The sequence below is a fragment of the Colias eurytheme genome, chromosome 15, assembly GCF_061535395.1.
Source record: "Colias eurytheme isolate Ceu_HAF_F1 chromosome 15, ilColEury1 Martin Lab GWU primary, whole genome shotgun sequence".
NCBI lineage: Eukaryota > Metazoa > Arthropoda > Insecta > Lepidoptera > Pieridae > Colias > Colias eurytheme.
In genome coordinates, this window is record NC_142994.1 from 11661193 (window position 1) to 11687591 (window position 26399).

General features: G+C 35.6%; 3 protein-coding genes across 3 annotated transcripts in view; 2 read left to right on the forward strand and 1 right to left on the reverse strand.

The window, feature by feature from the left end:
- The window catches only part of Gnmt (Glycine N-methyltransferase), a 38650-nt gene extending 23348 nt beyond the window's left edge, over positions 1–15302 (reverse strand). The window contains exon 1 of the mRNA XM_090109986.1: positions 15288–15302. The gene's annotated coding sequence lies outside the window, so the exon portion shown is untranslated. The remainder of the gene's footprint in view (positions 1–15287) is intronic.
- Positions 2843–4019, forward strand: LOC149902593 (uncharacterized). Its single transcript, XM_090110514.1, has one exon. The coding sequence runs from the start codon at positions 2843–2845 to the stop codon at positions 4001–4003; it is 1161 nt and encodes a 386-aa protein (XP_089966640.1). The 3' UTR covers positions 4004–4019.
- LOC149902594 (uncharacterized) lies at positions 10570–11779 on the forward strand. The gene has a single exon (XM_090110357.1). It carries the CDS (start codon positions 10598–10600, stop codon positions 11750–11752), a length of 1155 nt encoding a protein of 384 aa, XP_089966483.1. The 5' UTR covers positions 10570–10597; the 3' UTR covers positions 11753–11779.
- Positions 15303–26399: the final 11097 nt, after the last annotated feature.

Below are 26399 nucleotides of genomic sequence, written 5' to 3' on the forward strand. Positions count from 1 at the left end.
ATTTATTATATTTGCTGCTACGGAACCCTTTGTGCGCGAGCCCGACTCGCACTTGGCCGGTTATTGTTATTAATTTTTATAGCTCCCGCCGCGCAGCGCGTCGAACGCGGCAACTGATACACAAAAATAATCCTTATGGCATGATTCTGTATTCACGCGCGATGACTTATAACGTATTTCATGTATAACTTTGGTGTTTCTACACCGATTTACATGATTCTTTTACTATAACCTGCCCAGGAGTATGAAGAATAATTGTGCCAAGGCGATAGAAGGTCTTCAAGCTCAGGCTGATATTATGAAACAATTATCTGATCAAAAATTTCCGCCAATCGCGATTGGAAAAACTGTAACCTTACCTATTCCCAGCTTTGACAGAGCCAAAGGAGATGCTCGAAATGTTTTGGGTATCATACAAGATAAAACGGATGATGGTTTATACAGAGTAGGCACGAAACACGGGACAATAAACACACTTTTTTCGAGGAATCAAATAAAAGAATGCAAAGAAAAATTTCTTAAGATCGAAGATGTGCCTGACGTTCGGCTGTCTCTTAGAGAAATCAGTGCAAAGGATTCAAAATTTGGTGGCCAAGGCTTTATAAAATGCCACTGCAATAAAAAATGCTCTTCAAAATTATGCAAATGTAAAAGGTCTAATGTATTGTGCAATTCTAAATGTCATAATGACTCACCATGCCAGAATAAAGATTAATTTTTCATTTTAATTACCTAAGAAATTATTAAAACAATTAACATTAATGCCTCGCCATGTCAGAAAAATGATTAATTTGTCACTTTAATTACCTAAGAAATTATTAAAACAATTAACATTAAAGTTAATGCCTCACCATGTCAGAAAAATGATTAATTTTTCATTTTAATTACTTAAGAAATTATTAAAACAATAAACATCAAAATTTTAAATATACGAAGATAAGACACTTCATACCTATATCGGAGTTTGACTCGTCAAACCCCGATTTAATAAAATTGTGTTTTGACGTTTGCCTGACCAAATTAGTCTCTCCCAGGTTTGACGAAAATTGTTTAGTCAAAGGCCGAAAATTTACATTTGTTTGGGCTTTGACTAAGTCATTCAGTCTGACCCGAGGATTGACCAGTCCAACCTAGGAGCGCCGGAGCTTCGGAGTTTGCCTATAACATATACAATAAACACCTGGAGACTCACAATCACGTTCAAAACTCTGCCTACGTGGCTCTTAGGCTGATCGATGTAAGGTGTTAATTTCAATTATGTTTTATACACGGCGGATGACGAGCTATATCCATTTTAATAGGCGATTCCAGTACTTATAATACGTCAATTATTAATAACGAGCAAAAAAAAAACTGAACGGTCGCTAGTCGCCCTCTCCCGGCCGCGCTCGGGCGCGTGTCGTCTTGCTTCTTCCAACTGACCCAGTTTTATCCTGCAAATAATATATTTTTTATGTTGAAATACTATATAACATCATAAGATGTTTGATAGTAAGCGAAATATGAGAGACATTTTTTGGAAATTAACAACTTCTTAACCCATTATGCCCCAAGCGGGCAAGCGGCCCGATCGGTCCCAGACACAATAGATTTTCTATTGTGTCTGTGGTTCCGGGGCCTGAGTTTTTAAAAAGTATCAACAATCTATACCATAGAAATCTAAATAACAAGACACTAGAAGTCGTAAGCACGCGTGACCTTGTCACCACTCAGGTGACTGCCAAGCCACCAGTGCGTTCGTCGCTATTCAGTTCAGGACGTGCGTGTGTAAACATAGTGTGTTTCATCATTTCCCATTGCGGAAATTCATCCTGCTATACTACTTACTGTATGTACGTATATATCTGTCAACTGTGGTAAAACGCCACCCTGAATTATTCACAAAACTGTTGAGTGAACGAAATTGTGACCAGCTGCAAGTACGTTTCAACGTTAAAACTGCCTTATAAAAAAAAAAGCGTATTTGTAACTCCAGCAATTATCTATACTTATAATAAATCTGTAGAGAGGCCAATTCTGTACATGAAATATATTTAAAAAAAAACTATGAAGGGGTGATAAGGGATCGCTACTGATGCATTTTTGGCATCAGTAGCGATCCCTTATCACCCCTGCATAGTTTTTTATATATATAGCGGGATAGCGAGTCGCCGCGGGGGCAGAAGAATGAAGCGGGGATTGTGGGTACTCGGCCCAGTAAACACATTAGTTAACTATAATTATTAAAAAAATAATAGTAAAATATATAAGTAATAAAGTTATTACTTATCTTTTACGGGGACTTATGTTGATGGAATTCCACGTATCTCGATGACTTTTTAGTTATTGTGTCATTCTATTCGAGACACCAGCTGACGTATAATACACTATGCTGTAACCAGCTGATTATTTTTTTCGTTAAGATATTGCACTAGCTACAATTTGACAAATTTTTAGCTGAGAGGAAATGAATGAATGTATTTTTTTTCCTACGTGCGTGAGAGGCTACAACCGCTCACCCCCCCAACCGAGCGCCAGCTGACGTTCACGAGGCTTTATAATACTATACTCTGATGCGTCTGACGAATTATCTCTCGAGAGGAAGTAATTAACCAAATTTGCACCTGGCTCTCGGACTATAAAAAAATATAAGAAAAACAAAATAGGACGAAGGAAATATTCGGCACGAGGTAATTGAATAAAGTCATTATTTCATTCTAAATATAATATATCAGTTCACAGGGAAATTCTGGCCAATAAATAACACAATGATGTGATAAGAGGTCAACCTTATTATAATTTTGCATATAAATACTGGACGATTCAACGAGCACGTATCACAGAGTGTTATAAACCTGTAAAGATGTACCGCGTATTTGTTTTGCTTTGTACATTCCATTTGTCACATGGCTTCTTTTACTGTTACCAACTGCAGGTGCAAGTGGGGCAACTAGAGAAGAGATTCTTCAGCTTGCAGTCGCAGCTATTGGACCAAAGTTGGAACTACGAACACCAGGTAGCGCAGTTGCAGCAAAATGCGAATGATACATCGCAGAACGCACAAACACAAATAAATCAGTGCCACGAACTTAAGAATCAACAGGCTGCGTCACATCAGCAACAAGAACAACAACTTAACCAACAGATAACGCAACTACAAGCGAAGTTGGCTGAACAACAAGGGGCCGCACAAACAGGAATGCAATGCCAGCAACAGCTAGGCGCTCTACAGCAACAAGTAAACACGTTGCAAGCAAAAGAACAAGAACTTAAAAAGCAGATAGAAGAGCAGCAGCGGAAATTACTTGAACAAGAACAAAACCCAAAATTACGACATGATCAGTGCCAACAGCAACTACAGCAACAGATCGCGTTGCAAAAAGAGCTAGAAAATAAAATGAAGGATCAAGAACAACAGTCACAGAAAAACTGCGCAGAAGCTCAAGAAAATATCACACAAACAGAACGAGCTAAGTGTCAGCAAGAACTACAGAAACAGCTAGATTTACAAAAGCAACAAGAAAACACAACGAAACAACAAGAACAAGAGTCACAAAAGCTCCGAGAGAGGGTGCTCGAGTTGGAAAAATATTTGTCCCCCAACAAAATGCCTCGAAATAAAACTTTTGATCACCTCGGCTCGTTTTTGAACGAATTGGACTTTTCACAGTCTAATATCGATGTTTCCACAACTGTGGTTCAAGATTCCTATAAACTTACTTACCGTCTGCCGAAAAAACTCACCGATGTCGATATGGAAGTTAAAATTAATAACAGAGTGATTTACGTAAAGGGCAGTGAAGGTTCCACAGTTTTGTTTGAAAGCGTTAAATTATTGCCGGCCGGTTTAGATGTGAAATCGACCGATTGGCAGATACGGGGAGATAATATGGAAATATTTATTCCATTTAACCTGTCTGAAACTGGCAATAAAATTAAATCATGTATTGCAGATAATCCAGCGATTACAATAGAATCTCTAGAGAGTACTCTTTTCTTCAGTTATAGAAAGAAACCAGAATAATACTGAACACATAGCATTGCATAACCATATCTAAATTCATTTATACTCTTTTTAATAAAAAGTATAAAAGCAAAACTGTGTATAGAAATTATTTGAAATCTTCCCTAAAATGATTTTTAATTATTTTACTTATACTTTCATCATAATATTCAACTTCCAGTATCGTTGACATTTTTAATTTGATATTGAACTTAATTAACTATACTTTTAATATAAAATTACGATATTTTTATATACTTAAATAGAGACGCTAGTTGAAGCGATCATTCTAATTTCCCAATTAAGCTAAGGTTATGACAAAGGTTAATTGCTACTTAGAAAATACCCCTACAAAAGCAGATTATAATACCTATAATATGACAAATATTTGTTTTCATTATTCAAAAGATACATTGCATAGAGACAGGGATCGCATCATCACCTATGTATTCTATTTACTTTAGAAACGCTTTTGAATCATCATAGATAGATTAAAATAATACCAAATCGGAAATCAGAAATAGTTTCTCCAGAGAAGAGCCGATACCAAACTCTTTAGTTTTAAATCACTTTTAAGGGGACTAGAAGAGCTAAACGCGAGTTTTATAATGCTTTAAAGTATATGATTAACTGCAGTAAAAAAATCTCAGACAAATATATGATATTCTTCAGGAGATATACTAGCTAGATAGTGTGTTGAAAACACAATACAACTTATTTTACTCGATAGAAAAAAATCACAAAGGTACCTCTAAAAAATACTTTTGATGCTTAAAAACCATACTAAACAGTAAACTACATGCAATCATTCTGTTTTTTCGGCAAATAATTCTACAAGCAACATACTAGAATAATAGTGTTTTCTTTTTTTTTAGTCCAATCAATAGGAGTCGGGGAGGCGTGGCGTCGTGCGGCTCGCGTGTGCCGCAAACAGTTCAAGCCAAATCCGACATTCGGCGCAGTACATGTTACGGCGCTGAATCCACTGCGGGTAACGCAACGTGTGTTCGCGGGGCTACAGAACAACGTCTATGGATAAAACTGAAAAATTAAGATTTTTTTTTACGTATTTTTCCAGGATAAAAAGCATCCTATTTTACGCCCAGGATAATCCTTACTAATATGTATTATAAATGCGAAAGTAACTCTGTCTGTCTGTTACTCAATCACGCCTAAACTACTGAACCAATTTGCATGAAATTTGGTATGGAGATATTTTGATACCCGAGAAAGGATATAGGCTACCTTTTATTGCGAAATATGTACCACGGGCGAAGCCGGGGCGGACCACTAGTAAGCTATAATTATACCAAGTTTCAACGAAATCGAACAGTTAGTTTTCACGTTATGTCTGCACATACAGACAGACAGACAAAATTTTTTTTTAATCACATATTTGGGTTTGGTATCGAATATCGATCCAGTAACACCCCCTGCTATTTATTTTTCAATATTTTCAATGTACAGAATTGACCCTTCTACAGATTTAATAAATTGTATAGATATGTACAGAAGTTTGACAATTCCTTAACTAGATGGCGTTATACATATTTTACTTGCACATACATATTTTAAATAGGTATATAATAAAACTAATTCAGATTTCTTATCTACCCAATTTTCATTGTCAATTTAATTATTTTTTATGCCATTTCACATTTTCTGCATTTTGTTATAATACTAAAACTTACATACCTAGTATTTTTGATCTGTAAAAATGTAAATTACAACTATTGCATTAAATTATAGCCATACGGGATTTTTTTTTCATGAATTTAATTCATCTAATCTCACTAAGTAGTAAGTATAGTAAATGTTAAATAGTAAAAAAGGGGGAAATACCTTAAAATAAAAAAATAAAATTGTACATGTCGAACATTTTTATTATTCATCACATACTTAATATACACCAAAACATAAGAATTTACAGTCGTAAACTAAAAATAACGTAAATACAAGTCATGTAATGGTCAATACATGGTATTGTACAATTATTTTTAGAACTATCAGCATTGTGATTGACTGACTAACATTATCTTACAGACTAATTCTACATGAAAAATATAAATCTAAAAAAATTATAAGAATTGAGATTGGGACAGAACTTTCTGATCACGTTTAATACAATTATTGTATTTTATTTCATGACATGGGACATCTACTCACATTTTTACCAAACTTTAAAGAAATATAATACTACAAATTACATTTTTACCAAAAAACTCATATTCCATATTAAACGCAATAAAAACCCTCATTATAACCGTCAAGTACTTTATTTGTAACATTGTATCCACAAGCCATCACATCCCTGCCCCAACATCCGAGGCATCGATTCCCAGTAGCGCCAATTCATTCAACTCTGTCTTCTTCTCCACCGGGCTCTCTTTCTCCTTCTGATTATTCTGATTCTGATTCTGTTGATTCTAATTCTGTTGATTCTCATTCTGGTGCTTCTGTCTGTTATTCTTCTGGTTGCGTTTGGACATCATGGGCACGTGAGTGTCGTAGAGCTGGGGCCTCGGGAACAGCGGCGAGTTGAGGTCGAAAGGCATCATCATGGGGGGTTGGCCCAGGAGGCTCAGTGGGGGGAACTGGGGCATCACACCACCGAGGCTTAGCCCCGGGAAGCCCGGGATCCCCTGCAGCCCTTGGAACATGTCCTGCTGGCTCATATCTTGCTTCACTTCTGACGGGAAGATTATGTCGAGCGCATCTTGGAAGTCTTTCGGTAAGTTCACCGGCGGCTGCGTGCCTCTGTAGGTGAGAAAGAAAATTAAAAATCATTTGTTTGGACAACAAAGTGTGTATGTACTCAATAAAATAAATAAATTTTATGTAGTTCTCACAACATTAGCAGGTTACAAAACTTAACAAGTCGCCAGCACATTAACGATGACATCGTTATTGTTGCTTAGATTTAATGTAAAACAGAAAATATCGCATCGCATAGTGTTTGCTATTATAAAAAATTCCAAAGCTAATCAACGTAGGTATTAATGAGATTTTTTGAGGCGAAGGATAATTGTTTTTTTGATAAAGAGACAATGCTAGACTGATTGTATTTCTCGTAAAACATTGTTGATTATTTTTAGCACAAGAGTTACAGTAATCAACATTACCTATTTATGATATATTTTGAAATTGGTTACGATTTACGAAATTTTGTCTATAGCAACTTTACAATATCACTAAAAAAATTTATATGTGCGTTTAGTGTTTAGTGAATATAAGTAAATGTACTATAATATTATTCATGATAAATAATATGATATATATTTATTTAACCGAATTAAATAGCTTATACGAATTAGTAACTAATAACTATACTCTGTCCATTATATTATTTGCTTTTTGACAGCTTCACGCCTATGAAGGATTGTATTGTCTATGTTAAAATGTCATACAAATAATTATTGTACTTCATGGACCGGCCCCGCCCACTTAGTGATGTCTACACAGAATTAATCAATGATGGGTCGATAGATTATAATAATCGATAGAAATACTCTGTAAAATATATCCGAAACAGAAAAACTCTTCTAATAAGTTATATCATTTAAACATAAAGACAACCAAATTGTAAGATAGAAACAAATAAATAATAAAATATAAGTTTAGTTTAGTTTTAACATAAAATTCATAGATATGTGGTCTTATTATCACATATCTTATTAGTACGTTTACGTTGTAACTATTATTTACGTACCTAATTCGATTTTTGATAATATTTTGAATTTATAATTGAAATGGTATCACAATCGATAATATTTTAGACATCACTTCTGGTATCACCCGCCGAGCTGTCAAAAAGCAATTATAGTGGACAGACTATAATGGAGTTAGACAATTATACATCGACTAATGTCACAATATTAATGTGTTAGCAATTTATTCACACGTACATGTGTGCGTGTGTGTGGGGTCGTAAGCGTGTGTGTGTGTATATCACGGCGGCACAGGCATCGCAGTGTGTGTATGTAGATGTCGTGGCCATATCGTAGATTTGCTCATTTCATGATATGATCGATCATTTCACGAAATGGTCGCATTTCATGAAATGGCCAACATAGTTTGATCAGATCGTTAAATCGTCAACGTTTCACGATTTGGCCATCCACATTTGGCCAGATCGTATAAAATATAAAGAGTCTATAATATAATATAAATAAAATATAAAATATAAGAGATCCAATGTCATAGTTCCGTATGTTTCCGTCATCTATTCAGTTGTGTGGCGTGGCGAGGGGATTTTTGTGAAGCGTCCCGCGTGCTCTTATGCTCCACCCAGGGGGCGTAGCCCAAAAGGTGCACAAGCATAATTGTATTTCGCCTTAAGTTAGTGCCGCGGCAGCGGCCAGCGAATGCCAGAAGCGAATCGTTTTTGCAATAAAAAACAGTTCTTAAATAGGTTAGGTTAGGTTAGACTTTGATAAACAACGCACGAGCCGAGCGAGCAAAGATAGCGTGCCGCGGCAGCGGCCGGCGAGTGCCAGAAGCGGATCGCTTTTTAAAAAACAAACAATTATAATACAACCAGCGAGCTTTCAAAACCTCACATCTTGGAAAAGTGCACGATTCTCGTGCGCCCAGTATTTTACATTTCTATCACCGATGTGACTCGGAGTAGGATATATAAATATATTATGTATGTATATCCTAAAAGAAAAAATGCGTCATAAAATATTAAATTTAAGATGCATTTTTTCTTCAATACATACCTATAGGTAAGATATCCATATTTTCCATAGTACTCGAACCGTCGTAAATTCTTTGCTATGACTTTCTTCATATTGTTATTTAAACGAATTATGAAGTTTTTAACTGCGAATAATTATATTTTCGCCAGCGGCCGCCATCTTATCATATAAACACAGAGCTTGCAGCGCCTCTACCAATGATTAATGTAACTATTTTACGATATGATCAAATAAGTTTGATCATTTCATGAAAAAACGCGCGTTTAGTTGGCCATATCGTGAAACGATTTCTTATCATTGATCTGCTCAAGCCACATCATGATGTGGCCAAACTAAATTGGCCATTTCACGAAATGCGACCATTTCGTGAAATGGCCAATCATTTCATGAAGTGAGCAAATTTACGATATGGCCACGACATATATAGGTAACCTGCTTAATAACATCGATTAAAGTGAATTAATCGATACGGACTTGAAACATTTGTCAATCGAACTTGAAACATATTTATTAATTTATGATGATTTTTATTCACAAGTAATCAACGCATTCGATTCTAGATGTCAGATTTCGATTTTTAGAGTAACGTCTCTGGTATTTAAAAAGAAAAAAGGTTTATTGACACAAAATTGTAGCGACGTCAGTTCTTTAAATCAGAAATTGTTTTTTATGTTTAGAATTTTTTATCAGTAAAATCAAATATTAAAATTACTTGTATCGGTCATTACTATTATAAATATTATATTGTAATCGTAATTGAAAAAAGTTAAGCAAATGTGCAGTTCTAACAAAACGAAATATCATGTTATTCTATGTCGTCGTTACTATGTTACATATACATAGGTTGAATTTTTTTGAACTGTCAAATGTTGCCTATTAAAATGGCTCTACTATAGTATTTTAAAGATGCAGTTAATATGCTGGAGTATATTATATTGATTACTGTTCTTAATTGACCCTATCTCCGCTTATTAACATTATTTTGAATAACATTATCAGAATATTAACAAAGCCATGACCGACATCTTTAAGGAAAGTCCAATATGGAGTTTACATAAATCATGACAGTGAAAATCACAGGGGAATACCAGTGTAAATAATAAGGCGTTATCTGAGACCACAGACTAATAATAATATACTACTAAGACGTATTAATAAGTTTATTCACTGTAAACAATAACAAATTCCCCAAGGTTGATATAAATATTACATTTTAATATACTTAAATACTTAGATTACAAAATAAAAGACCAGATGGAGCGTTGCCGAACTAAACCGAATAATTTATCGTCATTTCCAACGTACAGTGCAGCGGCGAAATGACAGCAGTACAGCACACATAGCTTTACGGAAATGACGATAAATAATTATTCGGTTTAGTTCGGCAACGCTCCATCTGTCTTTTATTTTGTAATCTAAGGAGTAAATATTATTGTAATTTGTAACAAAAATAGTCAATAATAGAAAATTTACCTTTTTTTTCTTTAATGTATCATTTCAAACTACTTAACTACAATGTAAAAGTTTAAGTTTAATTTTCTATCCGAACTTTAATCCAATGCGCTTTACAATACATATTCAAGCCAATCAAATACTCACGTAAACTTGAATCGATTTATCGTGAGTATCGAGCACCGAGTCGTGTGGATAGAACCATTTAGAACCATTTGGAGCCACTTTTCACCCCCTTATGGTAGGCGTCCATTAGAGACGGATCGGGGCGGGTCGCATCGCAACGTCCCATCATGGAATAAAGTCATTATTTCATTCTAAATATAATATATCAGTTCACAGGGAAATTCTGGCCAATAAATAACACAATAATATGTGATAAGAGGTCAACCTTATTATAATTTTGCATATAAATACTGGCCGATTCAACGAGCACGTATCACATTGTTTCAAACCCGTAAAGATGTACCGCGTATTTGTTTTGCTGTGTACATTCCATTTGTCACATGGCTGTTACCATCTGCAGCAGCAAGTACAGCAGATACAGCAGAACTACGCCACCTTGGAGTCGCAACTAATGAACCAACGTGTGCACTACGACAAGCTGATAGCGGAGGCGCTGCAAAATGCGAATGCTAAATCGCAGAAAGCACAAGCAGCTATAAATCAGTGCCACGAACTAAAGAATCAACAGGCTGCGTCACATGAGCAACAAGAACAACAACTTAATCAACAGATAACGCAATTACAAGCTAATTTGGCTGAACAACAACGGGCCGCACAAACGAACGGAACGCAATGCCAGCAACAGGTAGGCGCTTTACAGCAACAAGAAAACACGTTGCAAGCAAAAGAACAAGAACTTAAAAAGCAGATAGAAGAGCAGCAGCGGAAATTGCGTGAACAAGAACAAAACGCAAAATTACAACATGATCAGTGCCAACAGCAACTACAGCAACAGATCGCGTTGCAAAAAGAGCTAGAGAATAAAATGCAGGATCAAGAACAACAGTCACAGAAAAACTGCACAGAAGCTCAAGAAAATATCACACAAACAGAACGAGCTAAGTGTCAGCAAGAACTACAGAAACAGCTACATTTACAAAGGCAACAAGAAAACACAACGAAACAACAAGAACAAGAGTTACAAAAGCTCCGAGAGAGGGTGCTCGAGTTGGAAAAATCTTTGTCCCCCAACAAAATGCCTCGAAGCAAAACTTTTGATCACCTCGGCTCGTTTTTGAACGAATTGGACTTTTTACAATGTAATATCGACGTTTCCACAACTGTGGCTCAAGATACCTATAAACTTACTTACCGTCTGCCGAAAAAACTCACCGATGACGATATGGAAGTTAAAATTAATAACAGAGTGATTTCCGTAAAGGGCAGTGAAGGTTCCACAGTTTTGTTTGAAAGCGTTAAATTATTGCCAGCCGGTTTAGATGTGAAATCGACCGATTGGCAGTTGCGGGGAGATAATATGGAAATATTTATTCCATTTAACCTGCTTAAAACTGGCAATAAAATTAAATCATGTATTGCAAATAATCCAGCGATTACAATAGAATCTCCAGAGAGTACTCTTTTCTTCAGTTATAGAAAGAAACCAGAATAACACTGAACACATAGCATTGCATAACCATATTTAAATTCATTTATACTCTTTTTAATAAAAAGTATAAAAGCAAAACTGTGTATACAAATTATTTGAAATCTTCCCTAAAATGATTTTTAATTATTTTACTTATATTACTACTTACTTTCATCATAATATATCTGGGGGCACGGTAGTGCCCCCGCCAAGACGAGCCAAGCGACTACGCGTACGGGCACTACCTACCTTTTCTCGAAGCGCTTCGTCGTTTTTTTGAACCCTCATAACTTGGGTTTGGATTATGCTACATCAACAAAATTTTCGGGATATATTGTCAATAGCGGACTTATTGATTTATATATTTTTAATTACAATACTTCAGATTTTATTTATATCTAAAAAACGCTAATTTCGTCACTGACTCACTGATGATCATCAAAATTCTTAAGGTATTTCCTAATGTCCTAGAAAGCTGAAATTTTGTATGTAAGCTAGTATTAGCACACAAACAACAAAAAAATTATAAAACTTGTAACTTTCATCCCCCAACCCCTTAAACTAGGGGATGGGAGATTATATGAGACCTATAATTTTAAATTAAATTTTGATGACGCTAGAGGTCTAATCTAATAATCTAAAACTTGGTTCCCCTAGATATATATATGTATAGGTACTCCTTGTTAAAAAAAATGTTACAAACAACCTACAAAAAGAAATGAAATCCCACCAAAAACATTTTCATGTAAAATGTTGCCAAGACGAGCCCATATGACTCACACTGTCAAAAAGTTATCAGATCTCATGTAGAGCCAAGCTTCTAACACTACACGCCCTAACTCTACAAGGCCTAACTTCACAAACTCTACACCTTAGTCAAAATATGTGGCTTGGCCGTTCGTTACTACAAGAACTATTGTATAACACAAAAGTAATGAACAGTGAATTAATTTTTCACCTTACGCCGATGTGAATGTAGCGAAATGGCCAAGCCACATATTTTGACTAAGGTGTAGAGTTTGTGAAGTTAGGCCTTGTAGAGTTAAGGCGTGTAGTGTTAGAAGCTTGGCTCTACATGAGATCTGATAACTTTTTGACAGTGTGAGTCATATGGGCTCGTCTTAGCAACATTTTACATGAAAATGTTTTTGGTGGGATGATAATATTCATCTTCCAGTATCGTTGACATTTTTCATTTCCAATTAAGGACGCGTTTACGAATCTGACAAAAATACGCAGTTTTTCGGTGCATTTTGCGGCGAAATAGTACAAAACCAAATTTAACTAATAATTACCATAAATAGATTACTCCTTAATCTTTAAATGGTACTATATTTTAAGTCGAAAATTTTGGTTTATAATATTGAAAAAAATAATTTCCGTTGCCTCTTCACCCAAAATTGACAATATCGTGCTGAATAAACGAACATTTTTCTTGTATTTAATAAAACAAATTGATTTATTTAAAAATATTTTAAGTAAGTAGACATGTCTAACTCAAAAAGGTACTAGATAAAACTATCAAAATGTTACAAATAGGCTGAGAAAAAAATTAAAATCAAATCTTATTTTTTCACATATTTAGCTGTAACGCGTGATACTTATTGCATTGAAATAAGGGTTATTTTATTTGTCACTACCTTGAATTATTGCAACACAATTTGTAATGAAATATTTTAGTAATTTAGTCTGCGCTCAGCCGCCGTTGTGAGTAGACACTGTGACGCTTGTAAGCAGCTCCTCGTTTACGAAAAGATCACTGTACGAATACAAAATATTTCACCTAATAAACTTGATCCTTCACGCATTTATTTTATTTATAGATTTTATACTTATGGGATTATAAATTTCATATTTAGTTTCTGACTTGATGGAGTGACCTGAACGTGTACTTCGAAGACTGCTACTGGAACTAATAAACCATTAGAGCTAGGTATGCCGAGTTTGGGCTCGTTTTGTTAGTTATGTTGAGAGTTGAGACCTTACCTCCGGACTTGATGGAGTGACCTGAAGGTGTACTTCGAAGACGGCTACTGGAACTAATAGACGAGTAGAGCTAGGTATGCCGAGTTTGGGCTCGTTTTGTTAGTTATGTTGAGACCTTACCTCCGGACTTGATGGAGTGACCTGAAGGTGTACTTCGAAGACGGCTACTGGAACTAATAGACGAGTAGAGCTAGATATGCCGAGTTTGGGCTCGTTTTGTTAGTTACGTTGAGACCTTACCTCCGGACTTGATGGAGTGACCTGAAGGTGTACTTCGAAGACGGCTACTGGAACTAATAGACGAGTAGAGCTAGGTATGCCGAGTTTGGGCTCGTTTTGTTAGTTACGTTGAGACCTTACCTCCGGACTTGATGGAGTGACCTGAAGGTGTACTTCGAAGACGGCTACTGGAACTAATAGACGAGTAGAGCTAAGTATGCCGAGTTTGGGCTCGTTTTGTTAGTTACGTTGAGACCTTACCTCCGGACTTGATGGAGTGACCTGAAGGTGTACTTCGAAGACGGCTACTGGAACTAATAGACGAGTAGAGCTAGGTATGCCGAGTTTGGGCTCGTTTTGTTAGTTACGTTGAGACCTTACCTCCGGACTTGATGGAGTGACCTGAAGGTGTACTTCGAAGACGGCTACTGAAACTAATAGACGAGTAGAGCTAGGTATGCCGAGTTTAGGCTCATTTTGTTAGTTATGTTGAGACCTTACCTCCAGACTTGATGGAGTGACCTGCAGGTGTACTTCGAAGACGGCTACTGGAACTAATAGACGAGTAGAGCTAGGTATGCCGAGTTTGGGCTCGTTTTGTTAGTTACGTTGAGACCTTACCTCCGGACTTGATGGAGTGACCTGAAGGTGTACTTCGAAGACGGCTACTGGAACTAATAGACGAGTAGAGCTAGGTATGCCGAGTTTGGGCTCGTTTTGTTAGTTACGTTGAGACCTTACCTCCGGACTTGATGGAGTGACCTGAAGGTGTACTTCGAAGACGGCTACTGAAACTAATAGACGAGTAGAGCTAGGTATGCCGAGTTTAGGCTCATTTTGTTAGTTATGTTGAGACCTTACCTCCAGACTTGATGGAGTGACCTGCAGGTGTACTTCGAAGACGGCTACTGGAACTAATAGACGAGTAGAGCTAGGTATGCCGAGTTTGGGCTCGTTTTGTTAGTTACGTTGAGACCTTACCTCCGGACTTGATGGAGTGACCTGAAGGTGTACTTCGAAGACGGCTACTGGGACTAATAGACGAGTAGAGCTAGGTATGCCGAGTTTGGGCTCGTTTTGTTAGTTACGTTGAGACCTTACCTCCGGACTTGATGGAGTGACCTGAAGGTGTACTTTGAAGACGGCTACTGGGACTAATAGACGATTAGAGCTACGTGAAGGTAGTCGTGATGATACACCCGAAGGGCAACCGGAAAGATATGACGATTAATTTTTGAAGGAGAACATGAAGACACATTTAATTCGATTTTATAAGAACAGCCTCCTTCCAGAATTGACCGATCCAAGATTCAAAAGAAATATGGAACTACAGGAACATTCATCAAATTGCCATAGTAATATAATGAAAACTAAGAATTAATTAAAAAGAATTGTTTTTCTTGAGTTTTATCCATTTTTTTATCTTTTACCCTACATAACCCTACCCTATCTATCCTACCCTACACTACTCTACTCTACACTACTTTACCCTATTCTACCATACTATACACTACTCTACCTTACCAAACTTCACATAAACCATGTACTTAATAGTCTGAAAAAAGCCTAAACATTTTGTTTGAATAGGTGAGCCTGTTCTTGAGTTATAAAATTACAACGCAAAGTGGCATCACTACATAGTATAAAACAAAGTCGCTTTCCCTGTCCCTATGTCCCTATGTCCCTATGTCCCTTTGTACGCTTAAATCTTTGAAACTACGCAACGGATTTTGATGCGGTTTTTTTTAATAGATACAGTGATTCAAGAGGAAGGTTTATATGTATAATAATATCCATTAAGTAGTGGAGAAGTACTGTTATTTTTGAGGTTTCTAATGTGATGTCGTAAAAAATTACATTTATTCCGCTTACATTGCAAACGCAGGCTGAACCCTACGAGTTTTATCAAAATAATGTACTAAGTATTATACACATTGAAAAGGTCTACAGAAAAGTCCGCGATGGTATATGTCTATCTCTTATGGATAACCCACAATAACTTTTTTTTGTCATTTACTTTTTACGACAAATAATGGCTAATTTTCGAAGCGATTTTAACCAATACAGCATTAATCCTTAAGCAATTAAATACCATGGATACATTGTTCATTTAATATAGATCTATATGGCCCTTTACACTACGGCCAACGTAACTTGGCGGGCCTGAACTTCGCGCAGAAGGCTGCGCACGAACGTTTTTTAGGAACGAAATGGTGGCATGAGGCGGCGTGCGCGGGGCGGAGATCTAGGCTAGGGATTGACTCTATGTAAACACAATCATCCCTTTATTCGAACGAATATCGCAATCGATTTTTATCGATTTGAAATTTATTGATTTTTGTTTATATGAGATACTGAACGAAATAGCTTTACAAACTTATTGAATTTTGTCGTTAGTAAAAGAGATTTCGAGTTTAATAGCAAAAAAAAACTAATAACATTTTATTTTCATGGTTGTAAGACATGATTTAGTTAAATATCATTTATTTATAAACGACCACTACAATAAGGACTGATTGAGAATATTTGAAACCTATTATAAAATTAAATATAAATATATTTCACAATTCAATTTCAATCGATTTGAAAAAAAAATCGATTAATCAATATCCTCAGACACGCATAGTGGACATCCCTTTTTGTTTACGTCGTATAACTTCGTGCATATTCGGCAATTCTCGGTACGCAATTATGTATCTCAGTCACACGTTAACATTGGTGTCGTGTTCGTGTCGCTATCTCTGTCTTGAGTACAGGCGGTTACAAAAGTTTTCGTTGAGTTGATCGTTATTATTTGTTATTATTATATTGTTGAGTGTTAAGTTTAAATTTGTTCGTGTTTAAGTTTGTTTTAGTGATAATTTGGAATATTCTACTTGGAATTTTGTATTATTCGGGAACAAAGATGCCACCAAAGCATAATATGGTTTTAAATCGCCAGGCGAGAAAAATAATATTCGATTTAACGCAGTATTTTAAAAAAGAAAAAGAAGAAGGCGTAAAAAATGTTGACAAAGTTTTTTTAAGAGTTGCTGAGTGAATCCTGAATTCATTAGGTTATTTTTATTGCTTTATGTCTCATAGCGTTTTGATATTTATTTTATTTGTACTTGGTCTCTGTATAAGGAAATTTTTATTCGAATTTCAGTTTAAAAGAAATAAATGCTTATAACACTTTTTTTTACGAGTGTACATGCGCAAAAGTTCGTAGAGGCTATGTTCAGGCCCGCCAAGTTACGTTGGTCGTATTGTACACCGCATGATTTAAGTGAATATTTTCGAAGATATTATAGATTTAAAAATTGCGGGACGTAGCGTTTGCGGCCGCCCGGCTATGTATTTTATACCCGTGCGAATTGCGATGCCGGAGCGGGCCGCTATATTTTTATACCTATACAACGTTCACAATTTTTCTGTAGTGTATTTAGTATCAGCATTGCACCCGTGCGAAGCCGGGGCGGGTCGCTAGTATTATTATAAAGAGGAAAGGTTTGTATGTATGTATGGTTTTCACGCATAAACTACTGGATCGATTTTGATGAAATTTGGCACAGATAATCTTTAGACCCTGAGAAAGAACATAGACTATGTTTTATATTTATTGCGAAATATGTACCACGGGCGAAGCCGGGGCGGACCGCTAGTTGATTATAAATAGATAGATACATTATATTATCACTATCATCACTACATAGTACATATAAAACAAAGTCGCTTTCTCTGTCCCTATGTCCCTTTGTACGCTTAAATATTTGAAACTACGCAACGGATTTTGATGTGGTTTTTTTTTAATAGATAGAGTGATTCAAGAGGAAGGTTTATATGTATAATAACATCCATTAAATAGTGGAAAAGTACTGTTATTTTTGAGGTTTCTAATGTGATGTCGTAAATAATAACATTTATTCCGCTTACATTGCAAACGCAGGCTGAACCCTACGAGTTCTATCAAAATAATGTACTAAGTATTGTACACATTGAAAAAGTCTACGGAAAACTCCGTGATGGTATATTATGTCTATCTCTTATGGATAACCCACAATTACTTTTTTTTGTCATTTACTTTTTACGACAAATAATGGCTAATTTTCGAAGCGATTTTAACCAATACAGCATTAATTCTTAACCAATTAAATACCTTAAATACATTGTTCATTTAATATAGATCTATATGGCCCTTTACACCGTATGATTTAAGTGAATATTTTCGAAGATATTACAGATTTAAAAATTGCGGGACGTAGCGTTTGCGGCGGTACCGGCCGGCCGCCGCGGCCGTGCCATTGCACCTATGCGAAGCATGGGCGGGTCGCTAGTTAGATATAAATAAAGATACATATTATATACGTATGATATAAGATTTTTGATAGATTTTATTAAAGTGAAACTTTTATTACATCGTCTCAAACTTTTTGGTCTGTGTAGCGCATGTCGCGTGTATCGCGGCTGCCGAGTAGGTATACCTACTCGGCACGCGACATACGCTACACAAAGCAGTGTTCGGAACCGTTCGAACAGTTTCACTTTTACCGTGGTTTCATAAAACCACACAACATTTTATTTATAGTAATGTTTCAGTATATTGGAACTTAAAAAGTATTTGCAAGTACCTATCAGTAGTATATGTATGTGCCAAATAAAAGTATTTTCTTTCTAGTTTTCGAAAACCCACTTGCATTTGATACCACAACAAAATTATATACTAAAAAAACGAGCCCAAACTCGGCACACCTAGCTCAGCTCGTATATTAGTTCCAGTAGCAGTCTTCGAAGTATACCTTCAGGTCACTCCATCAAGTCCGGAGGTAAGGTCTCGACATAACTAACAAAACGAGCCCAAACTCGGCACACCTAGCTCTACTCGTCTGTTAGTTCCAGTTGCCGTCTTCGAAGTACACCTGCAGGTCACTTTATCAATTGCGGAGGTAAGGTCTCAATATAACTAACAAAATGAGCCCAAACTCGGCACACCTAGCTCAGCTCGTATATTAGTTCCAGTAGCAGTCTTCGAAGTATACCTTCAGGTCACTCCATCAAGTCCGGAGGTAAGGTCTCGACATAACTAACAAAACGAGCCCAAACTCGGCACACCTAGCTCTACTCGTCTGTTAGTTCCAGTTGCCGTCTTCGAAGTACACCTGCAGGTCACTTTATCAATTGCGGAGGTAAGGTCTCAATATAACTAACAAAATGAGCCCAAACTCGGCACACCTAGCTCAAATCGTCTAGTAGTTCCAGTAGCCGTCTTCGAAGTACACCTGCAGGTCACTCCATCAAGTCTGGAGGTAAGGTCTCAACATAACTAACAAAATGAGCCTAAACTCGGCATACCTAGCTCTACTCGTCTATTAGTTCCAGTAGCCGTCTTCGAAGTACACCTTCAGGTCACTCCATCAAGTCCGGAGGTAAGGTCTCAACGTAACTAACAAAACGAGCCCAAACTCGGCATACCTAGCTCTACTCGTCTATTAGTTCCAGTAGCCGTCTTCGAAGTACACCTTCAGGTCACTCCAACAAGTCCGGAGGTAAGGTCTCAACGTAACTAACAAAACGAGCCCAATCTCGGCATACCTAGCTCTACTCGTCTATTAGTTCCAGTAGCCGTCTTCGAAGTACACCTTCAGGTCACTCCATCAAGTCCGGAGGTAAGGTCTCAACATAACTAACAAAATGAGCCCAAACTTGGTGATTAGAGCTACGTGTCTCTAATCATCTATTAGTTCCAGTAGCCGTCTTCGAAGTACACTTTGGCAAGTACTTGTTTACCAATCAATCACTGTCCAATGAAATTAGGTAAATGGTATCTACTTTTGTGACCATTCAACGTTACAAACAAATCAAAGTAAATTAAAAAAAAAAAACATGGCAATAAAAATAAGTTCAATTATCAAGTCGTGTCAGTTTAGTCATAATTTCGTCGTTTCTCGCATTTCGCTGTGTGTGTGAGCCGTGCACGTGTAGTAGTAAGACTCAAAACGTAAAATTGATGCGCGTCAATTTGTATATGCGTCCTTAAGCTAAGGTTATATAACAAAGGTTATTTGCTACTTAGAAAATACCCCTACAAAAGCAGATTATAATACCTATAATATGACAAATATTTGTTTTCATTATTCAAAAGATACATTGCATAGCGACAGGGATCGCATCATCACCTATGTATTCTATTTATTTTAGAAACGCTTTTGATTAAAATAGTATTAGTAGTAGTGATAGATTAAAATAGTACCAAATCGGAAATCAGAAATAGTTTGTTCAGAGAAGAGCCGATACCAAACTTTTTAGTTTTAAACATCGAGATATATAGTACATACTATCTCGATGGTTTTAAATCACTTAGAAGTGCTAAACGCGAGTTTTATAATGCTTTAAAGTATATGATTAACTGCAGTAAAAAATCTCAGACAAATATATGATATTCTTCAGGAGATATACTAGCTAGATAGTGTGTTGAAAACACAATATGTACTACCTAGTATATTATTATTAGTCTGTGGTACTACTAGTGGTCCGCCCCGGCTTCGCCCGTGGTACATATTTCGCAATAAAAAGTAGCCTATGTCCTTTCTCGGGTATCAAAATATCTCCATACCAAATTTCATGCAAATTGGTTCAGTAGTTTAGGCGTGATTGAGTAACAGACAGACAGACAAGAGTTACTTTCGCATTTATAATAATTATTAGTATGGATATGTACAGAAGTTTGACAATTCCTTAACTAGATGGCGTTATACATATTTTACTTGCACATACATATTTTAAATAGGTATATAAGCAAACTAATTCAGATTTCTTATCTACCCAATTTTAATTGTCACTTTAATTATTTTTTATGCCTTTTTACATTTTCTGCTTTAATAACCTGCATTTTGTTATAATACTAAAACTTACATACCTAGTAGTTTTGATCTGTAAAAATGTAAATTACAACTAGTTATTGCATTAAATTATAGCCATAAGGGATTTTTTTTCATGAAATTAATTCATCTAATCTCACTAAGTAGTAAGTATAGTAAATAATATTAAATAGTAAAAAAGGGGGAAATACCTTAAAATAAAAAAAAAATTGTACATGTCGAACATTTTTATTATTCATCACATAATATATATACACAAAAACATAAGAATTTAGTCGTAAACTAAAAATAACGTAAATACAAGTCATGTAATAGTCAATACATGGTATTGACCATAACGATAGATGGCGTTAGTGTCATGCGTAAAATCGGCTCTGTTTATTTTAAAGTTTAAAAATAGTTAAAGTGCTAATTATGTACTAGTAAAAAAAGTGTTAAAGTGTTTATATAAGTTATAAATATAAAGTACAAATGTTATCTATGTGAAGAACGCACGATTAAAGTGAAAATAACGTAATAAAAAGAACGACTTTAAGAAGAAGAATACAATATAATAATTATTATAATATATTTTTTTTTTTTTTTTTTTTTATGTCAGAGCAAGCAAAGGAGCAGATGGGCCACCTACACATATTATTTAGGCCACCCACATATATTTGATTAACCGCTTCTTAAGGGGATTACTATGGTCAAAACCGAAAAACACCTTATACATATTGAATTTTGTTGAAGAAACTGTTGGTACGATTGTGTTAAAAAAAATATATGTGATACTCAAGGATATAATTAACAAAGTGTATTGTTTACTTTTAGCCTAGACATAAAAAAATACATACAAATCAACCCCTTTTTTTAACATAAAACGCATTTTGTTAGGAAAACGGCTACATATTTATATATGAAATTTATACCAAAAAATATGTTATGATATTTGTAATAACTAATAACTTATATTCTTTATTTTTTAAATTTTCATTATTATCGTTAAATTATCAAGGAAAACTCGAAATTATAATAAAACCCACATAAAACCTCACCTCTTTTGCTTATTTTCGACGAAAGTTGACGGTGTCAGTTCGACTCGGACGGGGGACTGTACGTGCGGTTTTTTTGCAAAATAACGCTAAAATTCACCGAATTGAATGTTTTGTTAAATTAAACCAGATTGTAATAGGTATTTACATGAGCAGTTCATGAAATGAAAGTTAAAATTAGGTATGTAAAGATATAAAAATCTGTTTGTAAATTAGTTTTGTTTTTGAAAGGCGTCATTGAATAATATCCATGTTCTCCTGAGTCTATTACGTTCTCTCAACTTATCGCCTCCGGTTATTGACTGGTTCTCCAGTTACTTACACGGGCGGCGTCAACGTATACGAATAGATGAGGTTGTATCATCATGGTGTGAAGTCAGTGCTGGTGTTCCGCAAGGCGGGGTCCTATCTCCATTATTGTTTTCCATATTCATCAACACCATTTCGAGCAATTTAACATGCGACTACCACATGTATGCCGACGATCTCCAAGTCTATACCCAATCAACCCTTGACGATTTACAGCAGGCTATCAATCTAACCAATAAGGATTTGCAAAGCATAGTTTCATGGAGTTTGGCTTATGGTTTGCAAGTAAATCCTTTAAAGACTCAAGCTATAATTATTGGCAGTCCTTCTTTAATTGCAAGGGTGAATTGGGTTAATCTCCCACCTATTATTGTTGACGGCACATTGATCCCATATAGTGAATCTGTAAAGAACCTTGGTGTGCACTTCGACAATACTTTATCTTGGAGACATCATATTAAGGAGGTTAGCAAGAAAATGTATGCAACTGTGGCGTCTTTGCGACGTCTACAAAATTTCCTTCCTCTTCCAACCAAAATCCTGTTAGCTCAATCCCTCCTTTTGCCCATACTTGACTACGCCGATGTGAGTTATGTCAATCTTTCCGTAGACCAAATAAACAAACTCGAACGTCTACAAAATCTCTGTATACGATTCATATTTGGTCTACGGAAATATGACCATGTATCTGAGTTCCGGTCTAAACTCAAATGGCTACCGATCCGATTTCGCCGGAATGCTCATGTGCTGCATCTTCTCTATCAGGTAATGTTCAACCCAAAGATGCCGAAATACCTAAAAGAAAAATTTGTCTTCAGGGGTAACAATGGAGAACCTGTTCGCTCCACTGAAATGTATCGTTTACGAATGCCACCACACCTTACTTGTTTCTACGATACTTCCTTCACTGTTCAGGCTATTAAATTGTGGAACGCATTACCAGAACCAATAAAAAAGGCACAGTCATTACATAAATTTAAAATAATGGTACGCGATAATTATCATTCTTCTTGTCGTACTTAATAATCTATTTTGTATTATATCTTTATCGCTTTATATATTTATTAACATATTTTTATGGCCTTAATTATTCCTTCCTATACCTAATATTGTGAATATATATTGTATTTCTCGATAATCTTATAGTAACATATTAATATATTCTTACTTATTACATTTATGCTCTGCCCTATTCCTCTCCTCAAGCTAACTTCCTTTCGTACGTCTGGTTGTCTGGAAGAAATCGCTATTTAGCGATAAGACCGCCATTTGTTTTAATTTATAATTAGATTAAGTTTCTAGTTAAGTTCTGTCAGAGCAATAAAGTATGAATAAATAAATAAATAAATCCAGTGTAGATAATTTTTGACAGTAAAATATTATCAGAAAACACATACCTATAATAAAACAGTAACCAGACTTTCCCTGTGCCTTGAATATTTTTTTTTAAAAGATTAATTGCTGTTCTATTGTATATTTTAAGCGTCCAAAACAATCCATATACTATAGGCCGGGAGATATTGACACAAAATTTTGGGTTATTTGTAACAGGATGGCGGTTCTACAGGGGTCTTAATACGTCGTTGATGCGGCTTGACGGAACACAGTGGGGTTTTGGTCGGTAGGAATCCGACATAACCCACGGCCCCTTCCCCGGAGGCCGTGGGTATCTATGCAAGATTTCCCCACTTAAAAAAATTAGGGGTCTTAATACGCAATGACAAAAAGAAAAATGGTGGTCAGAATAGTGGTACCGGCAGACAAGTCGCGTGGGCGTAAGTCGAACTCGTCGGATAAGTTACGGAAGTCAAACGATTTGTAACACAAAAATTTTAGGATTTACCGATAGCCCTTAAAAAAGAAGTAGGCGGAAGTAGCCATACTTTTCCGGTGTGATTTACAGCCCACGTTGATTTAAAAAAAAATTCAACCATTTGTACCAGGCTATTTTTTTTGTAATCATCGTCCAGTAGCCATGTACGAAAATCGCCATGCCATACTTTTCAGACAGTTCCAAATGGTCGCCATACCGCCGAAAATCAGCAATTTTTTTTTCGCTAAACGATTTATACCAGTATTGCATTTGGATTTTTGGAAAGTATTTGATAAAATGTGTCCATTATTATATTTGCCATACTTCTTTAGGGGGCAAAGTGCTTGAAAAACTTATTTATTCGACACTTTTCAAAAATACGACTGTACAAAACGTAAAATACTTGTTATAGTATGGGATCATTATATTCTGTTTGTATTGTGTTTGTTTGTTTGTATACAATTCTACCTACAAAAAGTTATCCCGGATTGCAAACATGGGGCGGACGATTGTGAGATTTAAGCCAAGACGTAAAAAAAAATGACGATTCGTACCAGTATGGATGGCATTTAGATATTTGGAAAGTATATGATGTAAAGTGACCATTATTATATTTGCCATACTTTTAATAGAGGAAAAAATAACTACGTTAAAAATAAAAAAATAAAAGAGATTTGATATTATTAATTACTACATATTATTTAGATGTGTTATTTATTAAATAGGTTTGATGTCGGTGCACGGGCTAAATACTAAGTGCTTAGTGCTTGGCACTTTGTTTGCACCGACTTATTTTTTAACGTAGTTATTTTTATTTAATACTTTTTAGTGAATCAAAGTTACTTGCTACATTTCAATTAAGTCATCGAGATCAGACAAAAATGCTCATAAAATAAAAACTACTGGGCCAATCTGAATAAAATTTTTATGGGACCAATTCGACACTATTCCGCATCAAACAAAAAAAGAATCACGTAAATTGGTTCAGAAACCTCGGAGTAATCGGTGTACATACATAAAAAACATACCGGCCGAATTGATAACCTCATCCTTTCTTTTAAAGTCGGTTAAAAATTTGTGCCATACTGCTACAAATCGTTCAAAATCCGAATAAAATCTTACAATGAAAAACTTTATTATACACATTCGCCTCTTCCCATAGGTATGGCATTATCACACTTCTGTTTTTGATCATTCAGGAGCTGTTGAAAATAAAATTTAAGGTGGTACAAATCGTTTAGCGAAAAAAAAATTGCTGATTTTCGACGGTATGGCGACCATTTGGAACTGTCTGAAAAGTATGGCATGGCGATTTTCGTACATGGCTACTGGACGATGATTACCTGTGCAAAAATTAGCCTGGTACAAATGGTTGAATTGTTTTTTTTTTTTAATCAACGTATTCACGTCGGTATGGCGGGCTGTAAGTCACACCGGAAAAATATGGCATGACACTACCCTACTTCTTTTTTATGGGCTATCGGTAAATCCTAAAATTTTTGTGTTACAGATCGTTTGACTTCCGTAATTTATCCGACGAGTTCGACTTACGCCCACGCGACTAGTCCGCCGGTACCAGCGTTCTGACCATCATTTTTCTTTTTTCCATTGCGTACTAAGACCCCTGTAGAACCGCCATCCTGTTACAAATGACCCAAAATTTTGTGTCAATATGAATATATTGACACAAAATTATTAATAGACCGGGAGAATTCCCGGTCTATTATTTATAATCATTTTATTACTATAATTTTGCAATGTTCCTATTGAGATCTAGTGTTGTGTGAAGTATTATGTGTAATGTAATTTATAATTTAAGATATTTGCACGCTCTACTACGAGCAGAATGTCTAAGAACCTATAAAATTTGTACCTCAGCTATGTAACTACATTCAGCAAATAAAGACAATTTGAATTTTATTGTACAATTATTTTTAGAACTATCAGTATTGTGATTGACTGACTATCATTATCTTACAGACTAATTCTACATGAAAGTATAAATCTAAAAAAATTATAAGAATTGAGATTTAGAGCAGGCTCCAAGGAGATGTTCGTTTGCAAAAATCGCGGACCTAAATCTGACTTCTGATATATATTGTATCGATCCCAGACATCCTATAGACAGATGTTGCCAACCAGTTTTGTGGTCCCCCTGCCCGCACCCCGGTAATTAAATATGGCATACAAAGAAAAAAATAAAAATTTCCAAAACATGCCGTGTGGGGTATCAAATGAAAGAGCTTATTGAGTAGATCACGAATATATAGCATACTATATACATTTCTTACACTTTCTCTAAGATTTTTTAGAAAATTTACGAAAATGGTCCATTTTTGAGTTAACTTTAAACCACTATAGATTGAAAACTCATGAATATATTTTTTAAATTATTATTTTAAATAATTAACAATAGTCCATTGTTTATGATTCAATAGTTCGTAATATAATAT

Coding starts and splice junctions, on each gene's coding strand:
- LOC149902593 (XM_090110514.1), top strand. CDS start 2,843: ATGTACCGCGTATTTGTTTTGCTTTGTACATTCCATTTGTCACATGGC.
- LOC149902594 (XM_090110357.1), top strand. CDS start 10,598: ATGTACCGCGTATTTGTTTTGCTGTGTACATTCCATTTGTCACATGGC.